Source organism: Syngnathus typhle, linkage group LG16 (genome assembly GCF_033458585.1).
Source record: "Syngnathus typhle isolate RoL2023-S1 ecotype Sweden linkage group LG16, RoL_Styp_1.0, whole genome shotgun sequence".
Classification (NCBI taxonomy): Eukaryota; Metazoa; Chordata; class Actinopteri; order Syngnathiformes; family Syngnathidae; genus Syngnathus; species Syngnathus typhle.
The window spans coordinates 9,648,370-9,669,238 of record NC_083753.1 but is presented as its reverse complement, the minus strand read 5'-3'; the positions used below and the strand labels follow the sequence as shown (position 1 = coordinate 9,669,238).

At 43.1% G+C, this 20,869-nt stretch overlaps 5 protein-coding genes across 8 annotated transcripts; 1 reads left to right on the top strand and 4 right to left on the bottom strand.

Annotated features, from left to right (window-relative positions):
* Positions 1–23: 23 nt before the first annotated feature.
* tpp1 (tripeptidyl peptidase I) lies at positions 24–4,439 on the bottom strand. The gene is made up of 13 exons (XM_061300655.1): positions 4,283–4,439; positions 3,471–3,545; positions 3,211–3,350; positions 2,859–3,009; positions 2,662–2,783; positions 2,408–2,577; positions 2,141–2,339; positions 1,876–2,064; positions 1,723–1,795; positions 1,537–1,657; positions 1,301–1,462; positions 1,098–1,223; positions 24–1,009 (listed from the first exon to the last, which is right to left on the bottom strand). Exons 1-13 carry the CDS (start codon positions 4,291–4,293, stop codon positions 869–871), a joined length of 1,680 nt encoding a protein of 559 aa, XP_061156639.1. The 5' UTR covers positions 4,294–4,439; the 3' UTR covers positions 24–868.
* A 73-nt stretch (positions 4,440–4,512) lies between these two features.
* Positions 4,513–9,639, bottom strand: mis18bp1 (MIS18 binding protein 1). Of its 2 annotated transcripts, none has more exons than XM_061300653.1 (16): positions 8,951–9,639; positions 8,733–8,864; positions 8,433–8,653; positions 8,150–8,223; positions 7,947–8,068; positions 7,784–7,874; positions 7,508–7,608; positions 7,273–7,421; positions 7,106–7,175; positions 5,844–6,960; positions 5,598–5,782; positions 5,401–5,528; positions 5,202–5,335; positions 5,004–5,088; positions 4,877–4,931; positions 4,513–4,721 (listed from the first exon to the last, which is right to left on the bottom strand). In XM_061300653.1, the coding sequence occupies exons 1-16, from the start codon at positions 9,555–9,557 to the stop codon at positions 4,621–4,623; spliced, it is 3,372 nt and encodes a 1,123-aa protein (XP_061156637.1). In that variant the 5' UTR covers positions 9,558–9,639; the 3' UTR covers positions 4,513–4,620. The 2 variants fall into 2 exon arrangements, with proteins under 2 accessions (XP_061156637.1, XP_061156638.1); XM_061300654.1 differs by having other exon boundaries at positions 7,508–7,602.
* Positions 9,640–10,260: 621 nt separating this feature from the next.
* Positions 10,261–14,353, bottom strand: LOC133169520 (leucine-rich repeat-containing protein 74A). The gene is given in 13 exon segments (XM_061301783.1): positions 10,261–10,834; positions 11,043–11,128; positions 11,275–11,379; positions 11,448–11,591; positions 11,662–11,757; positions 11,825–12,019; positions 12,082–12,167; positions 12,265–12,346; positions 12,418–12,467; positions 12,628–12,721; positions 12,804–12,911; positions 12,976–13,154; positions 13,225–14,353. Coding segments are annotated over 13 exon segments (1,926 nt in total). The 5' UTR covers positions 13,352–14,353.
* angel1 (angel homolog 1 (Drosophila)) lies at positions 13,765–18,421 on the top strand. 2 transcript variants are annotated; one of them, XM_061301780.1, is made up of 11 exons: positions 13,765–13,870; positions 14,383–15,009; positions 15,085–15,296; positions 15,376–15,445; positions 15,529–15,611; positions 15,711–15,971; positions 16,131–16,272; positions 16,345–16,467; positions 16,547–16,577; positions 16,667–16,824; positions 16,889–18,421. In XM_061301780.1, the coding sequence occupies exons 1-11, from the start codon at positions 13,780–13,782 to the stop codon at positions 17,044–17,046; spliced, it is 1,956 nt and encodes a 651-aa protein (XP_061157764.1). In that variant the 5' UTR covers positions 13,765–13,779; the 3' UTR covers positions 17,047–18,421. The 2 variants fall into 2 exon arrangements, with proteins under 2 accessions (XP_061157764.1, XP_061157763.1); XM_061301779.1 differs by having other exon boundaries at positions 15,529–15,971.
* On the bottom strand, positions 17,774–20,786 carry vash1 (vasohibin 1). Of its 2 annotated transcripts, none has more exons than XM_061301781.1 (8): positions 20,619–20,786; positions 19,931–20,167; positions 19,567–19,655; positions 19,447–19,503; positions 19,265–19,339; positions 18,781–19,162; positions 18,602–18,711; positions 17,774–18,533 (listed from the first exon to the last, which is right to left on the bottom strand). In XM_061301781.1, the coding sequence occupies exons 2-8, from the start codon at positions 20,150–20,152 to the stop codon at positions 18,461–18,463; spliced, it is 1,008 nt and encodes a 335-aa protein (XP_061157765.1). In that variant the 5' UTR covers positions 20,153–20,167; positions 20,619–20,786; the 3' UTR covers positions 17,774–18,460. The 2 variants fall into 2 exon arrangements, with proteins under 2 accessions (XP_061157765.1, XP_061157766.1); XM_061301782.1 differs by having other exon boundaries at positions 20,728–20,778.
* Positions 20,787–20,869: the final 83 nt, after the last annotated feature.

Here is a 20,869-nt window from a genome sequence, read left to right as displayed (position 1 = left end):
GTTGCGTATGGTCGGAAAATGAATCCAGTCATACTGTTTATTAGTTCCAACAAAGAACAAAAACGACTGCACAGCAGCTCGTTTCGTTTGCATCTCCTTCTGCACTGCAAGCATTTGGCACAATTGCAACTAATCTATGACATCACACCACTAGAAAGTAGCACTTGATTTTCCGCTTTAGGCTTAAAAGAAATCAAACATTTGGAAATGTTTTTCAAGTGCATTCGTTTGGTGTACGGCTGTAAACTGCTGCAGCCGACTTGAAATTAAATCAACAGGACAGAATCTTTGTCTGGACTTTTTTGTATTTAGGGCAAATGCTAAAAAAGATGATAGCATATTTATTTATTTAGTCCTTCCAATTTACATTTTCTTTTTTATATTGAACCCTAAAATTTATAATAAATGTATAAATAAAGTTTCTTTTTGCACTAAAAACACAGTTGTTGAAAAGCAGTGCAGTAAATATACACAATCATTCCCTAACATAATGAATAATTGAAAAAGTGTTTGGGCCATAATTGTGCCACACGATTGTTTTCGGAAAATTGTGGCTCAGGTTACAAGTGAATGTAAAACAGACTAAATCCCTGTAGAATTTGTTGTTTGCATTTTGATCATAGCCCAAGATTGAAACATAAAAAATCAGTTATGTTGAAGTTTGATTAAAAAAAAAAAAGTGTTAACTAATTTTTGATTGACAATAGAATACGGAAGAAATGCGTAGATAAATGTAGCTGAACAGTGAAAAAAAAGAACTTAAAACCTCTGTAGACCTGAGTGAGTCGATCTATGCCAGTCGTCATGGTCGTCAACAATGACGTGTAGATGTTTGGTACCTGTCCTCTCCAGTAGAGCGTGACTGACTTTACGGCGTTAGGAGGGCCGTGAGGAGTTCTGGATAGTTTGGTGTACCCCAACCTGTCACCGGGTCCCACGCCGGTGCAGAGCAGAATCCTTGACCTTGAACCTGCTCATCAAGGCAGGCCAGGTGACAACCTTCGGTCACCTGGAGACACAACAGCACACAAACCACTGGTCTCATCTTTCAGGATACGGATTTCACTTATGTGTTTCACATGAGCTTATTGACTGACATCAAAAAGAGCTTGTCCCTTGAGCTTGTAGAGGCGAGGATTGAGGAAGCCCAGGACAGGCAGGCCCTTCATCAGACGCTTGTCATTAATCAGAGAAAACATCCCACCAACCACTGGGGTTGACGCCTGGAAATGCACAAAAACGTTTTTAATGCAAGCGCAGGGAACAACAAAATTTTGAGGAACCATCTAAACGATTTTACCGAAGTGCCAGACACCCAAGGCATGGGTACTCGGTTGACCACCACCCAGTAATTATCCGACAGAGCCGCCATGTCAGGATATGCCCTCCCGCTGACGTTGAAGTACGACTTCGGGGGGAGCGTCGCCGCTACGGTCTTCAGGTATCCTGCCACAGCACTGGCCTGCGAGGAATCAATGCACGGCACACATTTGAATGCTGTTGATTGTTGTGCTGTACTCGAATGACAATTCCTACCTGGTAATCGGGCATCTTGAAGACGTTACTGAAACCTCCTCCGCTGATGTAATCGGTTACTTCGTAAGTCACCTTGAAAGGATTCTTGAACGAGGTTCCACCGACTGTAGTCACATAAGGACTAGAGGAAAAAAAACGTTTTTTAAAAAATTATTTTGTGACTGTCATGACGTTCAGAGTTGTTACCTTGAGGCGGGAAAACTGGGCCTGAAGGAGTTTTGTTCTTTAGTCATGTGCCAGCAGCCGGCTCCGCTATCACCTAAAAGCAAATTTCAAAACAGTTAAAATAATAAACAAAAACCATACAGAGGACCGAGGAAGAAAGATCTTTTAACTGACCGGAAGCAAAGAGCAAGGAGAGACCCCTGACACCGGCCTTCATGAACTCGGTGTTGATACGCTGCATGTAGGCAGTAGACAGACTGTCCTCGTCGTCTCCGTAGCTGATGGTGTGCACCCAAGGCAGGTCAGACATATTGCTGAGCAGAACCACCCACCGGAGGAACGGCTCCTGGGACTCGTGACGACCTGGAACACACCCGAGACGATCCCGTGAGTGAACTCTGACCTTCAGTGCGACTCAGCACAGATTGGAGTTGCAAACCTGGATTAGTGAAGACCCAAGTGGGGATGCTGGCCCCCGTGCTCATGATGTATTCCACATCCAGACTGGCCTCTAAACCGGCCTTTCCGGTGCCCTGCGTCCCCACGACACGGTCAACCTTGGACAGATGCTGAAAGCTGCCACCATAAAGGCTCATGAACTCCGCCAGATCCGCAGGACTATAGAACTGCTCCAAGAACTAGAACAGAAACAACTTGCTGATGCCAAAAACTCCATGACAGTATAACCCTACTAACAAGATGGCACCTGAGCTACAGCCTGGCTGTTGTTCTGAGCTGACCCCACATCAGCTGCAGTCATATTGTAACGAGCCCTCAAAACGGCAGGAGTCACTCCCAAGTGAAAGGTGTTGTCGCTTCGCCGCATTTCCTTCGAGGCTTTGTGTCCTCTAGGCGGGAAGCGGTGAAGCCCTCCCACTGTTATTAGAGAAGATCAAAATCAAACTTCAAAAAACGCATGATCGTCGGTGGCTACATTAAATGTAAACAAATGAGGCTCACCAAAGTCAAGGTGTTGCGCAACATCATCAGGAACGGAGTACGGAGCTGAGGACCTCACAATGGGGTGACCGTCTCGGAGATAACGCTGGAACTTGCTGCCTGGGAGCAGAACCTCTGCAACCCTTCCATAATAAAAATGCGGAATATGCTTCAACAACAGAAAGAAGAAGTGAGTCAAAACATCCATTTAAGCTTACTCTGCAGTCAGGTTGCATTGTAAGAAATCCTGAGTGTGAACCGTCGAGCAGTTTGTGACGCCATGGCTCTGCAGCCAGCCGCGTACCGCCTTTAGGGACGCGTCGGACGGTCGCACGAGGGAGGCCACCTCTTCGAGTTGGAGGTATTTACCTGAAGGAGTAAAACTGTATCAGCACAGTGTACTTCGTAGAAGCGGAATTGAAAGGACAAAGTGAAACTCTCCTTATCCGAAAGAGCTCATTTTGCAATGGAGGAAGTGATACACACAGTAAATATTTTTGGCTGCTGGACAAATATCGTTGGCATTTTATCAGGGCAAGTACGCCAAAAATTTCAGCTTTGTTGTCCTACCATACTGAGGTGAGTCTGGGTCAGAGACCACTCTGAGCGTCTCCTCCAGTACATCAACGTTCTGCTGAGTGAGCGCAAAGGTCAGCTCCAGCTTTTCGGTTGGCTTGACCCGACCAACGCGGGTCCAGTCCGCGGGGACACTAAAGGAAAGAAAAGATGGAAAACAATTAGTCAAGCCCTACTAAACTGTAGCTCGCAGTGGTCACTAGCTGCCCCAGATGCGACCCCACGATGTTAGGGTTGGAACGTGAAATACTCACAGGACATTTTGGTCATATTCCAGGTATCCACTCCACACCAATGGGCTGAATAACAAGGGGATGACCACTGCTAACCTGATGAGAGAGATGGGAAATATAATATAGTATATGTGGGATTTACTCTTTAGTTTATTGACTCATAAGTAACAACAACCAATAAACTACTTTACAAATAAGTGAAACGGTATGGTCTTATTCAAATACTGCCATACTTAACTATTCCATTGAAATGTTTTTGCATCAAATATTTCCTGTAAGTATAACAAGTAGGTTGGCTTAATAAACACTCGTGTTTTCATAAGACTGTTTTAAATCTCAGTTCAATTTTATTTCCAAGTATTTTGGTCCATTCTCAACAACAGAAGTTGTCTCAAGCCACTTACAGCACGTTTCGACTTGCACAACTGGCTTCCATTGGTGTTGCGTCCTCGTAAACGACGGACCCCGCTTTTTATTGGATTATTTTACATTTATGAAGAAGTGTTTTTCCATGTAAATATTTACTCCAATTGTGACTACAGCGTTTTCATAGTGATGGAGACTGAGCACTCCCCGTGTAATATTGTATATTTATGATATAATACAATCATATATCGGGCTATATCGAATCACAACCAAAGCATAATTTCTTTATATTTACAACAGTTAACTTGCTCGATTAGCTCGCGGCTAACAACTGGACGCGAATGTAGGTCATGTCTCGGAATCAAAGACTTCTGTAACACACTATGTACTACAACTACAGCGACGTCACAGCCTTCAATTATATTTATTTTGGTAGTGAATAAAGTTGAAATAAAGTATAAACTTACAGCGTACTCATTGTGTCCTCTGTGTTGTGTGACGAGTTGACCGGAGGACAGGCTGCGAAAGAGGTGCAGTGATCACGTGACTGTCTTCACGTGACCAGCAACCAAAGCGCAAGCGTCTCACTGGCCATTTTATTAGGTACAACAAACAAGAGTACAAGTAACTTCACAGGAATAGAGTTGATCAATGATTGATCTGTTGACAATAAGAAAAAAAATAAACTGAAATATGGTACAGGAAAAAAGGTAGGTTTTTGTTTAATGAAATACGATTAAAACAAACATTTGCCATGGATATATTTCATTTACATCTTTACAATTATGTCTAATGTCAATTGGTTTCAGTCACTGTCGGAGAAGTAAAAGTCCTCTTCTTCCCCACTGTCAAGCAACGTGGCAGGTTTCATTGAAAACAACTCCTGGATGAAAATGGAATCGTTTCCTAGGGGGAGAAAAGGAGGGTGCATACTTGCTTAGGTGTGAAAGAACAAATCATTTTTTCTTAAAGCTATTGAAGCTTTTTACATGTGCTACTTTGTTTTGCGTATATTTGAATTATTTTCAAGCAATCCAAACCCCCTGTCAATAAACCCTTACCTAAGTTTTTAATTGGTTTCGTTGTTCGTTTGACTGATGGTGGGGGAGCAACGTTCTGTCAGGGATAATAAAAGAAAGTAAGTCAAGTTGACTGACAAAGTATCATCAGAATGTACGTAAATAGTACCTTCGCTGGAACTTTTTTGCAGCCGTTGACCCGAGTTTGTTTTATGGCTTTCTGTAGGTTAAAGACGAGCTTGTCCCCATGGAGCCTTGGAATTTGAGGAGAAGGAGACAAGTCAAGGACATATCTTGAAAAATCTAGTACCAAAACAAAAAAGGCTTTTCCCGAATTGTGTGGCGGGAATTGAGACAAAGCAGTCACATGTTTGTAGAATGCATCACTCCGGGAGAGGCGTGACGACAGCGAGGAGTCTTCGCTTGAGAGAAATGCAGCGCACTCGGCGACATGGGCTCCAGGTGGAAGTCCTGCGTTCCATCCAAACACAAGGGCGGGAACTACAAAGGGTGAGGAGCAATGTCAGCTCATCTCCGGAGTAGAAAGAGGAAATAGCGGCGCCAACCTCAAAGCCCTCATTGTGCGGTGCGCTGAAGGCGTCGTCGGTATTCTCTCGGGGCATGGTCTCCAGGAACTGCCGCACCTGCTGTTTTCTCTTGAAGGTCCCGATGCCTGCTGATATGACGGGACAGTCTGGAACAGAAAGAAAAATAGTTTCGCAAGATCTTGCACAACATTTGTACTCAATTCCAAATGCCTTACCTGTGGGTTTTGGCGGTTCCGCCTTTTTCTTTTGTTTTTTCCCGGTGCTGCTCCCCGGAACGTGGCAGCCTCGCAAGGCCATGTCCTTGTAGTAGCACTCCTCTGCCGAGCGCGTGCCGACCATCGTGGCCACATTCTCCCAGCAGAATGCCGTGGGAGAGGACAGAAAACACCTGGACAAAGCCCTGACAAAGAGAAGTGAATTTCTGCTAAAGACAACATTTATTATTTTGTGGCTGCTCTTACTGCTGTAATTTTGCCTCCTCATCTTGTGTCCACTGATCCTCATCTTGGGCTTGAGGAGATTCAGTGGACCTTGGGCTGACTTTCTTGTTAGATTGCGTCAACTTTGCGGGCGACGTGAGTTTGGCGCTGTCGCGATTCGGGTTCCTGTTTTGCTTTCTGGGCTTCCTTTTGCTTCGCTTCACTGCCTCCTCTCTTCTCGATGGAGGAGTGTTGGACCCCTTGGTTTTGGACCCCTTAGTTTTGGACCCCTTGGTTTTGGACCCCTTGGTTTTGGACCCCTTGGTTTTGGACCCCTTTTGGGAAGTCTTTTTGGATGGCGATGTGTTCTCAATGTCTGACTGATCACTGGAGTCGCTGGTGTGAGGACTTGGCCTCTCCTGCACCTCCTCCTCCTGAGCATAAAAGCGAGGCGGGGGCCGTTTTCTCCCCCGCCTCCTTTTGGGCTCTTGTACCGGGAGATTTTGGGAATGACTTGGCGACGGATGCCCCTTCTTGTCCTGTTTTTTCCTCCATGCAGAAAGCGCCTGCTCCTCTTCTAATATTTCTTTATCAGCAGACAACTGTGAAGCGAGCTTTATTTCTGACTTATTTAACGCAGGAGATTTAAGTGCTTTCTTTTTGGACTCCTTCCTGGGGAACTTTTGGGGTTTGGGTCTTGTGTTCTCATGGGCGCTAGCAGCGTGATTGCTTCGCCTTTCCTCCTTGTCCCGCGACTGCTCATCTTCAGACGCGAGTGAGTTTTCATTAGCGGTGGATAACTGAAGGGGGGTGTTTTTTCTCGCTGACCTCCTCAGAGGAGCATTGCACGGCTTTGCTTTGGACCGCTGTTGGGGGAGCTTCTTGGGTTGACTGGACGGTAGCGCATTGCCATTTTTCAGAGGAGCATTGCACGGCTTTGCTTTGGACCGCTGTTGGGGGAGCTTCTTGGGTTGACTGGACGGTAGCGCATTGTCATTTTTCGACTCTTCATTGACGGCGTGGCGGCTCGGCCTCTTCACTGCTACTTTGGGTGAAGCAGAGTGATTCGCTTCAGGTAGACTTTGACTTTGCGGCCTCTTGTCTCTTTTTGGTGTCGCCGACGGAACGCTATCTCTGCTGGATTCGCTTTGTGTGTGACCTAGAACCATAAGAGAGAACACAGTCGTTAATTTTTTTTTTATGATTTGATTTGTTTATTGCCATGGTAAAAGTCTGTGACTTGAAGTGAACTGCGTTGAGTTCATTTGAGGTGGCAAAAGTTTGCTGCTCAAATTAGCATTTACCTTTATCGCTGAGAGGAATAGCCTGGGTAGTTTTTTTAGACTTTGCCTCAGGCACCACTTTTGAAACATCCTTCAAAAAGTCAAATAAAAATGATCACAAATTCACCACACATTGGGCAGCTGTTGTAAATGTACAAAAAAAAATGGTATCACTCATTTGTACTTACGGAGTTGAGGCTAAGGCTGTTGTAATTGTCATAGATGGTAGTATTAAAGTCTGCATCCAGGAAGATCCTGCCTCCTTTCCAGTATTCCAGGGGTGGTTTGATCGTCCGCCCGCTCCGGGTCACTTTTTGGAAAAACGCACTGGTGTTCGCTACAGAAAAAGAGTGTGTTCAATTGTTAAATGCTGGAGATTGATCAATATTCAAATTTGATCAATTATTCCCCTCTTCTACTTACTCTTCTGGACAGGCGCTTCCTTGTGTCTTTTTATTGTTGGGGCGGGAGCAGACTTCTCTGTTGTTTTACTTGCCTTTACAGTGTTTACTTTGCTCCTGTTGCTAACATAAATCAAACCCAGCCTTTATTATTTGATTTCAATAAAGCAACATGCAACATTTTAAGGTTACAGACGGCACTCGGTTACGTCATCACGCTTATTTACCATTTTCTCATTTACTGTATCATTATAAGAAGAATATACAGGTCTGAAATATTGCAGAAAAAGATTCTTACTCTTTTAATTCCGCCAAAAACTTGTGGTAAAGCGCTTTCCAATTTGCAGGGAATCCATGGGCAAACAACCTCAAAAGCCAGCGGGGAAAGTCTAACAACAAAATGTGACACGAGTCAGTGAAACAATCACCATCATTACAATTCAGCATTCCATTCATCTTACCAGTCTTCATGTGCAGATTCATCTTCCCCACCAAGATGTAAACGTTGCCAGACAACGTTTTCAACACAGTGCTGGAAATTCTCTCCACAATGATGTTGCTGTTCCACGGTGTCCTGTTCTCCCTGTGCCAGATGAAACACAAAAAAATTCTAAAATGTACTTAATATCTAAATCTTGGCCAAAAGATGACAAAAATGACTTACATGCGGATTCCTTCCACAAATATGCCATTATGATTCCTCCTCAGGAACCACTCTTTAAGATTAATAGCATTCTCCTGCCAAGGAAAAAAACAACAACAAAAAATGTAACGTGCCTCTAAACTGATCTTAACAACAATAAATTACATTGTAATATTCTGAAGATAATAGTCACTCTTAAAAATTATAAATCATGACAACTGTGATGCTCCTCATAAATATGAATCTCGTCAAAACAATAATGAGGATTTTAAGAGAAATTTACATTGATTAAACTTGTACTCACATAGGGTATTTTTGTCAAGTTTTCCTTTTGCTTGTTCTTGAACAGTGAGCTGTGTTTCTTTGGAATGCAGATGGAGGGCTCGTTGAGGAGGATGGGATCGAACAAAATACTCTCCGACGTGACATTGAGGGGAGAGTCCTCTTCGGGATGACGTGTTTCTGACTGGTTGTCTGCAAACTCCTGGGAGACTCCTGGCCCAATTTCCAGCCTCTGACATCCAACTAATAATAAACACAAATTTTAGGACACATGTCTTGTTGATTTTATCATCAGGCAAAGACTTTTGTGGTTAAGCATTACCTCCATCAGGGGGTTCACCTGGTTCTTGGCAGTCTCTGTTGTCTTGTTCTCTCTCTCTTCTGCTTACCTTCTCTTTCATGAAAGCGAATATCTTAGCAGGAGACATGAGTCGTTCCAAAGAGACTCTGCAACCTTTGCGAAGCAATACATTCATGGATTACTCAAAACAAGTACTGCATCAATGACAAGCAAGTTCAAGACAACACAAATCGCCTTACTTTCCATCTCGCTTGTTTTCTTTGGGGTGCACCGATGGCCAACTGTGTCAATGCTGTCATCTTCGATTTCTGATGTGACATTTGCATCGCAGAAAATCATGTTCGTCTCCTCTGCTTTTCTTTTCCGTAGTTTCTTCCTCGCAGGGGAAAAACTGGACACTGAAGGCATGCAGGAGTCAGTAGGAGAGATTTCATTCGCGACGTTTTTGTCAATAATCTGTCGAGGGTCTCTTGTTGAATGTGGGTCCGTGCAGACGCGAGGTTCATACGTCGACTCCAAAAATCGTCCCATTGGTGATTTGAATCGATGTAACGCGTTGGTTGTATCTGGGAGCTCCATTGCGTATGAATAGCCATCGCTTTTTTGGGGACTTTTTATTGGCGAAATAGTCAAAGCCTCTTCCTCACCAAACTTGTGCTGGAGTTCATTCAAGTCCCAGAAATGGTCTCTTCCGCTCCAACCTGTTGTCATTTGCGTTGCGTATTGTCCAACTCCACACGTCGTTTGTTCTCCGTCCTGTACTTTCTTTTTAAGTTTAGCAAATACCTTAGCCGGAGATTGGTACAGAGTGTGTGGACATTGTAAGGCACATTGATACGACGCCATGGTTGCTTTAAAAGTTGTGTGTTCGCCTGGTTGACGTTGCTAAGGACTAGCTTAAAATTTAAACGACCGCCATTGGGCGGAGACGCATGACGTATTACGAAAAACAATACGTCACTTCCGTTCATCGTTTTTTTTTTTCTTTATTGAAACTATATTTCAGAACAGCCATCTATCCATTCATTATCTGGAAAAAAGATTATTCCTTCATTTTTATTCTATTTATATTCTATACTATCTGCAGTAGTCAGCCTAATGTCTTTTAAAAGTGGAACTCTGATGCCTGCTCAAAAAGACACACATGACTGATGATGCATGAGATAATTTATTAGCATTTAATCATGAAAGGGATACTTAATTTCATGAGACAAAAGATGAAGAAAATTCAATACGACCCTTCCAAAGGACTACTCTCAGATTTGGGGTGGAGCCAAAGGTGGTTCAACTGTAGCCTTAGCCGTGTGGTTAAACCACAAGTGGTAGTTAACGTAGTAGCCATTATTGTACATGTACAATTTCTGATCAATTGGATTATAATCCAGGTTAGAATACTTGTCCTGGAAGCGCTCAAAAGTTATACTAATTTGCTTTTCTTCTTTGGTTTTCGTGTCAAACATGAAAAATATCTCTTCGTATATTATTATATTATTATTATATATTATTATATTTTTTAAATATTGAGACACATTGGTTCTGATTATATTTTTTAAAATGTTTTGGGATTCTTTCAGTATCTTGCCACGTCTTTCTTTGCTTTAGATTTCTTCTCTTTCTTGGTGTTAATCCCGAGCTGCGTGGCGTCAAGAGCAGGTCTGGACCTGGTCAGGTGGTTGACGATTGGTTGCTTAAGCTTGCTGTGGCCCATCTCTGGATTGGAGCGTACGGCCCGTGCTTGGGCAGACTGAGCGGAACCCCTCAGCAGGTTGGGTTGAGAACATGAGTGCAAATTTGAAGATTTAATGAATCGGCTTGGCGTCACCCCTGCCGACATGGGCAGGTGGTCACTGCTGGGGTTGGAGACCGTACCACTGTTTGACATCACAATGTGGTGCCAAGAGCTGAGAGGAGTAGCCGAGAAGCGATGAGGCCCGGTGGAATCTTCTCTGGTGTCTCCTGGAGATATGACCACGGAGCCGTGCGGCGTCACCGCTTCCACGGCGCTCTGGAACGTCTTGAGGATGCGATCGCTCTTGTGCTTCTCTTTCTTCTGACGGGATGCGACCTTACGCAGTTGTCGCCGGTGATTCTGCACCATCTGCTTTCTGGTATCCACCAGTCCCCTGCAGAGAACAAAATAGCTCCATGGGATCAAGCTAAATATTAACACAGACACCTCATAACGTTGTTGAGTTAACTGTTTGACAGCATCATTGACTAATAAAAACAGTGTTTGACGAGAGAGTTGCCACCACTAAATGTTTTATAACAATACACAGAGAGGAGCAATTAAAAAGGCAAATATAAATCAACATTATGAGACATCGTCACCTGTAGTCCACCATTCCCGTCCCGTCGCGATCGAGCCTTTGGATCAGCTCCTCAATTTGAAATCGATCCAAGGGAATGCTTGATTGCTGTTCAAATTCCAAAGGAAAGATGAAATATATTGAAATTTTCTTGATTCTATTTTTATAGACTCTGTTGCAGTTCTTTATAAACGCACTTTGGGGTACATAAACCATCGTGTATTTTTAAAAATATGGTCAATTATTATTCAAACCTGGATTGCGTTCCTGAAATCAACCACAGAAACTCGCATGGTGGAATCTTTGTCAATCTTTCGGAAGAAATCCCACAGACGTAGTTTGCGTTGATCCAGATAGTCCTTCAATAAATGCGAAATAAATTTACAACAGACATTGGATCTACTTTTCATGAGGACATATAACCAACCTGGATGACTTTCATTGGGTCGATGCGTTTCACTGGTTTCTTTGCAATAAATCCTCCAACCCCCCCATACTGCACATCCAAACCAGGATGATCTTCACACGTCACCTCCAGCAGATTTAAAAAGGTTTCATTGACCAATACGTTCTGCTCGGATAAAAAAAAAATGAAATAAATAACTGGAATATACGTCATTGATGAGTCTATCTTCACTTACGCATATATTAATCTCCTCCAAGGCAGTTTTCGACATTTTCTTCACCATATTGAGAAGGGACAGCGCTCCTTCTACTGTTAGTGAATTGTAAGCTAGCTGTAGGAGCAATTAAAAAACATAATTTTATATCAGACAGTCGGCTGGTTACCACTAGTTTACTCACCATCAGTACCCGTAGGGTGTCGTTGTATTCGAGACCCCTGCAGAGCATGCTGACACCTTCATTGGTGATGCGATTGCTGGTGAGATTGAGGTGCACCAGAGTGTGATTGGATTTCAGAGCTTCACCCATTGCTAGGGCTCCTTCGTTCCCAAAACCGTTCCATGATAGGTCAAGGTGCTTTAACATTGCATTCACCTAAATATGGAGAAAGACAATGAGATCAAGTGTTATATTTTAAGACTCCGAGGCCCATGTACCTTGAGTCCGGCGCAAAACGCAACGGCTCCTTTCATTCTGATTTGATTCCAACAAAGGTTCAGCACCTCCAGATGCTCGGCATTTGCTGTAAATATGTCAAATGGGAATGAACTTTAAGCTATTATCCGACAGTCATGCCAACGCATTAACAAAAACAAGTAGGTAAGCGATTTCTAGCATACCTAACAACAGTCCTAGATACTCTCCTCCACGTCCACAAAACTTATTATGGCTGAGGTCTAATTCCTTAATACTTAGATTGACCTAAATGTAAAAATATTTGCAAGGTAAGAAAAGAGTGCAAGGGTCAGATGTCAGCGGATCGAAGAACTCACAGAAAAAGCTTCTGCAAAATACTTTGCATCATCGTCTATAAATCCATTTCCTGTTGGATGAAACAATAATAATAATGACTAGCTAGCGAATATTATTGACAGTGACAATATGACATGACATGCAATGACATTGATTGATAATATATCCAATCCAGTCATGAGTATAAAGAATAGAATTTAAACATTAACATTATTATATACTGTACATACCTGAAAGTTTGATTGATTTTAGTGAAAAGCTGTCCAGCAACATTTTACCCACATGCTCAGCACCAGAAGAATGAAGATGGTTGTTGGACAAGTCCTATAATATGTATGCACACCCACTTGCACCATAAATATATTTATTTTTAATTTGTTATCATTAAAAGCATTTTTCTTTATACCAAATGCTGAATGGTGAAATTAGCTTTTAGCATTTCGGCCAGATCCTTGGCTCCTTCTGCTTGGATGTCGTTGTCTGCCAGTTCCAGAGTGTTGACATGCATGTCACCCTGAGTGCAAAAGTATTGCTTTTAGTGATTGCTCTTAGTGACATGCTCCCATTTTGCAACTCACCACCAAAGCAATAGCGAGTGCCTTGCACCCCAATGGTCCAAGACCATAGTGGCTGAGGGTCATGGTGGAAGAGTCGAGGTTCCGGATGAAGGAGGACACTGGAACAACACCCAAAAGCTTGCAGGCTTGTAGGTAGACATCAGCTACAGATGGCGAACCCAAGGTTTCATCATCTGTAGCTTTGGGGATGCACGAAATGTTAAAAATAAATGATAATTAAGTTGAGAGCTTATGTTATAATGCACTCACCATCTAAGTCTGCGTCCAAATCCTCTTCCAAGCCTCGTCTTAATTTGGTAGATGGATCATCATCCTCTAAACAGAGAGACTCAAAAGGCAGAGTTGACATTTGCATTAGCTGTGAAATTAAAAACATGCAATGGAGAAACAAGGAATTTCCTGTCTAAATGGAGCCATATTCTTCATTGAGTCTGTGAGGTGAAAGAGAACACCTTTGTGTAAATCTATCTGTCAGACGGCACGTGGTGTGTACCGCACTAAATTATGTACATGCATCCCGGACTTGTTCAGTCTGAGTAAATAGAATTGTATGAAAGGAAGAGGTTGATGGAAGACATGAGCTGGTGTCAGGGAGGATGCAAAAAAATAGACTTTGATGAAAAAGGATGACGCTGCGGCCCACTATGGAAGAAAAAATAGTTTTTAGAATTGTTGAATTAAAGCTAAGTTTGCAACATATCTCTAAGTTCCATCAGTTGTTGTAATTAAGTTTGCTTTTATGATGAAAACTTGTTATTTAGGTCTTGACTGTGTGCTCTGCATCCAAGGGAGCTCTGATGGCGCATGCGCGAACGGGAGAAAAGAAGCATGATCAGCTGCCTGTTATTTTACGCTATGTACCCGCTATCACAGTACTTGCGTAGACGCCCCTCGGGTAAGCAGAATTGAAAAAAAGCATGTTTATGCGTTTTATTCCATGCCATCATTATATCCACCTTTGGACGACGCTAAATAAGCTACGTTGCTAGTGCTTAGTTTATCATGCATTTTGCTTGTAGACTCGGTAGCTTTAATTGTCACGTGCACCAGTTAAAGCTGACGTTTTGTATGATGACATGTTATTGTGCAAAGCTAAAGTGTGGAGAAAGTAATATTTTAGAGCACTACTCAACTGTCGAGTTTGGTAAACACTGGTGGGGTGGGGAGGGGTAATGCTAACCCGTTAGCTTGCACCTGTTAGCAGAACTCTTTGCGTGTGACGTCACGATAACAGGGCGTGGCAATGTTTTGAGGCAACATAGCTGTTCTTTGTTTATATTTTGTAAATTGAATGTGAGGCCATGTGCAATTTATCTCAAATGAAAGTTATTTTGGTAAACATAAGAATAAATGTAATACATCGGTACCTGCTTTTGTCTGATTCTGTATTTTGTTGCCCTCCTGTAGTTGTCAATGGCAGGGTGGTGTGTGAGAGTGCTTCTGCCACAAGTCAGATGTTCATCAATCTTCCAAATATCCCGCCTGACCAGCGGCTCAGCCAAAGCAGTTTGTCCACCGGACAAAAGAAGGAAAACATGAGTGAACAATTTTTCAACAAGGACAATAAGACACCGGATGCAAAACTGGAGCCAGACACAAACATGAGTGAGGCCCAATATGCAGCAATGGAGAATGCCTCAAAGGGAGTAGAAGTTACAGAGGAAACACCCAAAGAAGAAATCGGGCAAATGCACTGTCCGCTTGTCCATCCGAACACTAAAGAAACTGAATCTGAGGATGATGACTTCATCTGTCTTCTAGAGGCTCTGGCAAGGACGGAAAGCGCAGTCGAGCCAGGAAATGCACCCGCACAACAAAGCGAGTGCTGGGATGAATATGATCCTCTAATGTTCCCCGGTGTAGCAAACTGGAAGCAGACATCGCTTCTCTCCAGCGCTGAAAATCGCCGTCATCCACCCAGCGGATGGCACTTCCCTGCGGGACCTGACGGTAAAGAGGAAATCTTTTGCCCGCGCTGGCAGTTTCCTACTCTGAGCTATCATCCATCACTGGAGCAGACAACGCCCTTTGAAGGTGCGGATGTGGCGTCTTCCTTTTGACTCATATCTGAATTCGATATCCTTCACGTGCATTTATGTTTTCCAACAGTGATGTGGCGGTTATGGCAAGACGTCTCAACACAGCACTCCGACACTTTCACGAAACCCTCCATGGACTTTACTGTCATGTCCTACAACATCTTGGCTCAGGACCTGCTGGAAGCCAACATTGAGCTGTACATCCACTGCTCTCGAGAGGTACTGGAGTGGAGCAACCGCTACAGGCTGCTTTTGGAGGAAATACAGAAATGGGCGCCAGATGTGAGTCAAATACGACCACACAACAGTTAACTATTTCGCACACACACAAAAAAAAAACACTTTTTATGTTACTATTCAGATTCTTTGTCTCCAAGAAGTCCAGGAGAACCACTATCAAACACAACTGCAGCCTTTTCTGACCCAAATGGGTGAGTCCTCTAAATGATTTGCTTATTGTTGATGGATATCAAGTTCCAGATTTCACTCAAATGTTCTTCTGATGGTTTTCCAGGCTACAACTGTGTCTACAAGCAGCGCACGGGGAACAAGACGGACGGCTGTGCCACTTGCTACCGCAGCAGTCGCTTCTCCGAGGTGTCGGTCAAGCCCGTAGAGTTCTTGAGACCCCAAACTAAACTCCTGGACCGACACAACGTGGGCATCATCGTGCTGCTTCGGCCTGTTGTCTATCAGGGGTCGGAGGTCACGTCGAAGGGATCCTTGCTGTGCGTGGCCAACACGCACCTGCTGTTTAATCCCAGGAGGGGCGACATCAAGCTAGCCCAACTAGCCATAATGCTAGCCGAGATCAACAGTGTGGTGAAAACGTGGAAGAATAAAGGCGAACACTGTAACGTCATCTTGTGCGGGGACTTCAACTCTGTGCCGAGGATGCCTCTTTACCAATTCGTCACCACCGGGGAACTCGATTTCCGAGGACTGCCGACATGGATGGTGAGACTCGACCGCTTAATGGACACTTCATTAGGTACACCAGCAGTTTGGATCCTCAGAACTGTGAGGCAGATTTGGCTCCCACTAAGCTGCCATGTTACTGAATATTTCAATGATATTTGAGTAATTTTATCGCCTCACTTTCACTTTCCCCAACAGGTGTCGGGTCAGAAGGATTTTTCACACAAAGCTACTCACGACGTACTGCGTGCTCCTCTATGGCCCGACTGTCTTGGAATTTCTGACCGATGCCAGTATGTGGCTTCTGGTGAGGTGACTGCAAGCCACAATCCAGTCACGGGTCAGTATTTGAATTATTGTTCTATATGAGCAATAACAATATGACTGATTGTATCGATTGTGATTTTTCAAGCCCCTCCTGGTGGAAAACGTCACTACAGCCACGACTTCCTGTTGGAACTGCGCTTTTGTCCACTTTCTTGTATTCGTCCAAGTGATTTACCATTTATTCCAGGTTTCACTGACAACAATCTAGGTAGAGCTAAAAATATACGCTCGCCGCCAAATGCACAATGTATTTTATTCATATTATTATTATTATTTTTTTTTGAAAGATGTGTCAAGCAGATCTCGGCCAGATTTTAGGTTTGTTATACCGAAATACTCTTTGTTTAACAGAAAGTCTATTAATTGCGATGCGCAACATAATTGGTTGTAATGTTTGTGTGTGATAGTTTTCAACACAAAATCACACACCAGTTAGACCTGGAGTCCGCCTATGAACACACATTAGCCGATTCTACTGACCCGGAAGTCACAACGCTGCACTCTGAAGGCGGAGCCATCGTGGACTACATCTTCTATTCCCCTGAACGCATCTCAGCTGGAGCAGGTATGAATCACATCACATTCAATGTTTGCACAATTTTGGTAATCATTTTTGTTTTGCTTATTAGGCCAATTTGGTTGCGAAGGTCTGAAGTTGCTTGGCTATCTCTCGCTGCTATCTGAGGAAAGCTTATGTTCCATGGAAGGTCTTCCCAGCTACATATTCCCATCTGATCATCTCAGTCTTGTGGCGAAATTTCAATTGGACTTGAACACAGAGTGTTAAAAACGGGTCTTGGGAGAGAATTTTGGAGTGGGCAATATTGCTCTGCTGTCTTTTGTTATGCATATCCCGACTTGGAGAGGAGACATGAAGCAAAAAGGTTTGAACATTTCTATACGCTGTAGTAATAATCCTGACCGTTGCGGTTGACAATTTGCACATTTTATTTTTTATTTTTATTGTAAGTATTTAAAAAGTGTTACTGTATTGAATACATGATTTTTTTTTCCATTTGCTTTCATTAAACATTTTATTCAGGACAATGTAATTTAGTCTGGAAATGTTTGTGACAGATCTTTTTTTTTTTTTTAATTATTATTTTTTTAATGCTTTTGCCTTAATAGCCCACCACTGTGGATTTGAATCAAATACTCGAGATGTGATTGAGGGATGCCATGTTTGTCACATGAGTCGATATCCTTTGAGCGGTGGAAGTAAAAAAAAAAAAGTCATCCATGGTGGACATACCAAAGACTATTTCATGGATGTGTAGTTTAATGTGCACTTCTTTGACCTTCGTGCTGTTTGCCTGCTTGTCTGCATTGCTTTTGTAACATCTAATATATTCATACAAGGAAGAAAGAAGTGGGTCAGCAAATTTTTCTTCCTAACAAGGTGCCGTCTGTTTCCCAGTGTCATAAACAAGGTCGAGTGTTTTTGCATCTGGAGAGAAGAATGGACGTTAGAGATATGTTTATTGAAGCGTGGAGAAAAAAAAAAGACACAAACATTTAATCTGTGGCAATTTAATAACTACGTGTTTTCCATGTGGAGTATTTTACATATGACGAGAGTGACGTATAAAACAGCAGAACTTGATAGTTCTCAAAAGTACAAAGATAAAAAGTGCTATCAACTAATAGCATAACTGACACCTTTTTGGAAGTGTTCACTTGTTAAGGCAAGTAAAAAAAAAAATTGCTATAAAGAAAGCATGTTTATGTACACAAGCAAAGCTACAGTACAACCAAATTTCGACTATAAAAGGACATCTTCTTTTTAGACTTCTTTTCAACGACATGAAAGTGACGTCTTTTAACTTTTCAACCAAAACCAGACATTATTTTTTTTTTGGACAGGGTGAAATTTCCAACATTTTCCCAACCAGTTTTTGCTGGGTGGGAAGGCACAAGGGTCATTTATGATCATCACACTAAGCATTCTTGGATTAAATGTAAATTGACACATGCTAACACACTTACATAACAATGACACTGATGATATCAAGTAGCACATTTACGTCGATTGATAACTCTTAACCTTTATGCAAGGTACGGTGGAATATTTGCACAGTTAGTCAAAATGTTGACACACAACAGCACCAGTTATGCAACTACAATGTTCAAGAAGTCAATAAAAAATAGATATGACAACTTAACAGTGAATGCGGCTCTTTTTTTTGGATGAATTTGAGGTTTCACACACGAATCTGATACATGTTCATGTCTCCAGATGCTTTCTGTTCCAAAGTTTTCTTTTCTCCAGAAGGGCTGAAACCAAAAAGAGAAATTTAGCGTGGAAATAATTATGAGGTAAAGTACGCATTTAAGACTCATACCGTCTGTCAACTCGGCTGACCCTGCGAATGGGGCTTCCTTGTCCTCTGAGTGGTGAACCCATGCTATTTCTCCTGTCTTTGGTAGGAGAAGAAGGTGCAGGCTTTCCTATCTGCGGACAAAAAAACCCCCACAGCCCATTTCAGAATGTGCCCATCAAGACGAATGGCACTGAACCAACCTTGAGCCTCATATCCCGAGTATGCCTCTCCAGCTCTTTCCTCAGCTCCTCCTTGCTCAGAGCGTCCACATCCAGGACGGAATGCTTCCACTCGATCTGCTCCACGCTGTGAGGGTCACGCGACACATATTGGCCGATCTTGACCTTTCGTAGGGTGTGCCAGTAGCCCCTGTAGGCCTCTTTAAAGTCCTGCACCAAGTCCATCAATGTACGATACTCCAGGGGCTTGAACATGAGGTCCTCGCGCCGACTCATGCCCAGCGCACCGAAGCGTCCGCCGCTGTGGACTCCCAGTACGATGTGGTAGAAGTAGTTCCCTGAGAACTGAGACTTAAAGCTGAGGGGGAAACGCTCCACACCCGGCATGCTGTTGGTGAGGTAACTTTGTAAAGCTTGGTCAAGGATATATATAGAACAATAATATTGTTTTTACTTAATTTTTCATCATCTGAACTTTTGTTTTTATTTTCCACAGTAAAGATACATTCCCAGGATAACCGCTTCCAAGCATTTGATTGGCAGGGCTTCACGTGTCATCTCCTTGGCGATGTCCATCAACCTGTGGAGGACAATGTGACAACAAGATGGCCCATAATCTAAATATTTGTACTATGATTAGAATTAGTTGCTGCTTATGCATCAAGGTAAAAAAAAAAAAATGCCTACGCAGTAAGAGGCCGGCTTTTCTTGATTTCAAAAAACTGTGTCCCGGTGTGATTGTATCTGGAGGTCATAGTTAAGGCAACAAATATGATCAATAGTCAGTGCTCTGTTGTCAAAGGATACTGTAATTCCCTGATATATTTCTGTATGGCTTCCAGGCGCAATGGAATTGCTGTGGTAGGCTGGTATGTAGGCACACTTGGTATTGGAATCTGCAAGACAGAAAAGGAGTTGGTTATATCTGCAAGACCTCCATGGAACATACAGTCGGTGGAAATATCTCTACACTTGGTGTGCACTTCACAAGGACAGTTTGTACAATTAGGACAAGTGTGTGATTGTGTACAAACACATCAGATGATCAGCTCCATGACGGAATGGTTCAAATGAACCCAAATTAGGTTGGGTTCAAATGAGGTCTTCTGATGCACAACCACTCTGTCCAGAGTCCGAATATTTCTGAACCTAACTTCATTTAGAAGTTTACCTTGGCCAGGTCAGTCGCACCACGGATGCTCTTCCCCAAAGCATCGCCGTCTGGGTGGATCCGACCCACGTGGCGCCACATCCTCTCCCAGGTTTCCTCATCCATGGGGAGGCCATTTCGGTTGACGTAGAAAGGGACTCCTCCATCTCTCAGCTCCTCTTCTCCTTCATCCTCCTGCTCGTCATCCCTCTCCTCCACTGAGTCCGCCGTGGCACTCAGCATCCCACTGACGGAAACCTGGCACGGGGAATGTACACGGCAATTCTTTGGACTGCTGCCTGGTGGTTCTGCTTGCGGGTTTGAAGAGATTTGCTTTAGAGAGCACTGTTACGTCCTCCAGTTTATGGAACTGCTATCTCCAACGGGTTTCGAGGTATTATGATTCATAATGAGGTAATCTAAAGTAGCAGCGGAATGAAGTGCACCACTTAATTTTTTGACTCCATATTAATTTGAAAAATATTTTCCATTTATTGGTCACCTATCATAAAAATGATAGAAAGGAGCCGCTGGTTAAATGAATGGTTAACCTATTTAAATGACTAAAGATACACAAAGCAGCCTGCTCTTTAACATTTAATGTAAGAGGATTTGGCATGCAGACAAAAGTCTCTTTAGGAAATGACTAATTCCCATAATTCCCAGTCCATTCGAATGTCCTTTGAACAAAAGATACCCATCAAATGACCTGCTCGTCCGACAATCCAATTTCCACGTCAGTCGTTCACTTCTTTTGCGTTTCTTACTAAAAACCTGTACATCCTTTCAGGGATTATTGTTTCAAAATTGGTTCTTACAAAGCCGAAGCGTGATGCTTCACATCCGATTAAACGCTCCGATCGACACTCCCTGACTGCCGTCTACTGCGCATGCTCACAGCCAGGAGGATGAGCTCAGTTTTCACGAGGGGTGCGTTCAGGTACACTCGTAAAACGTACC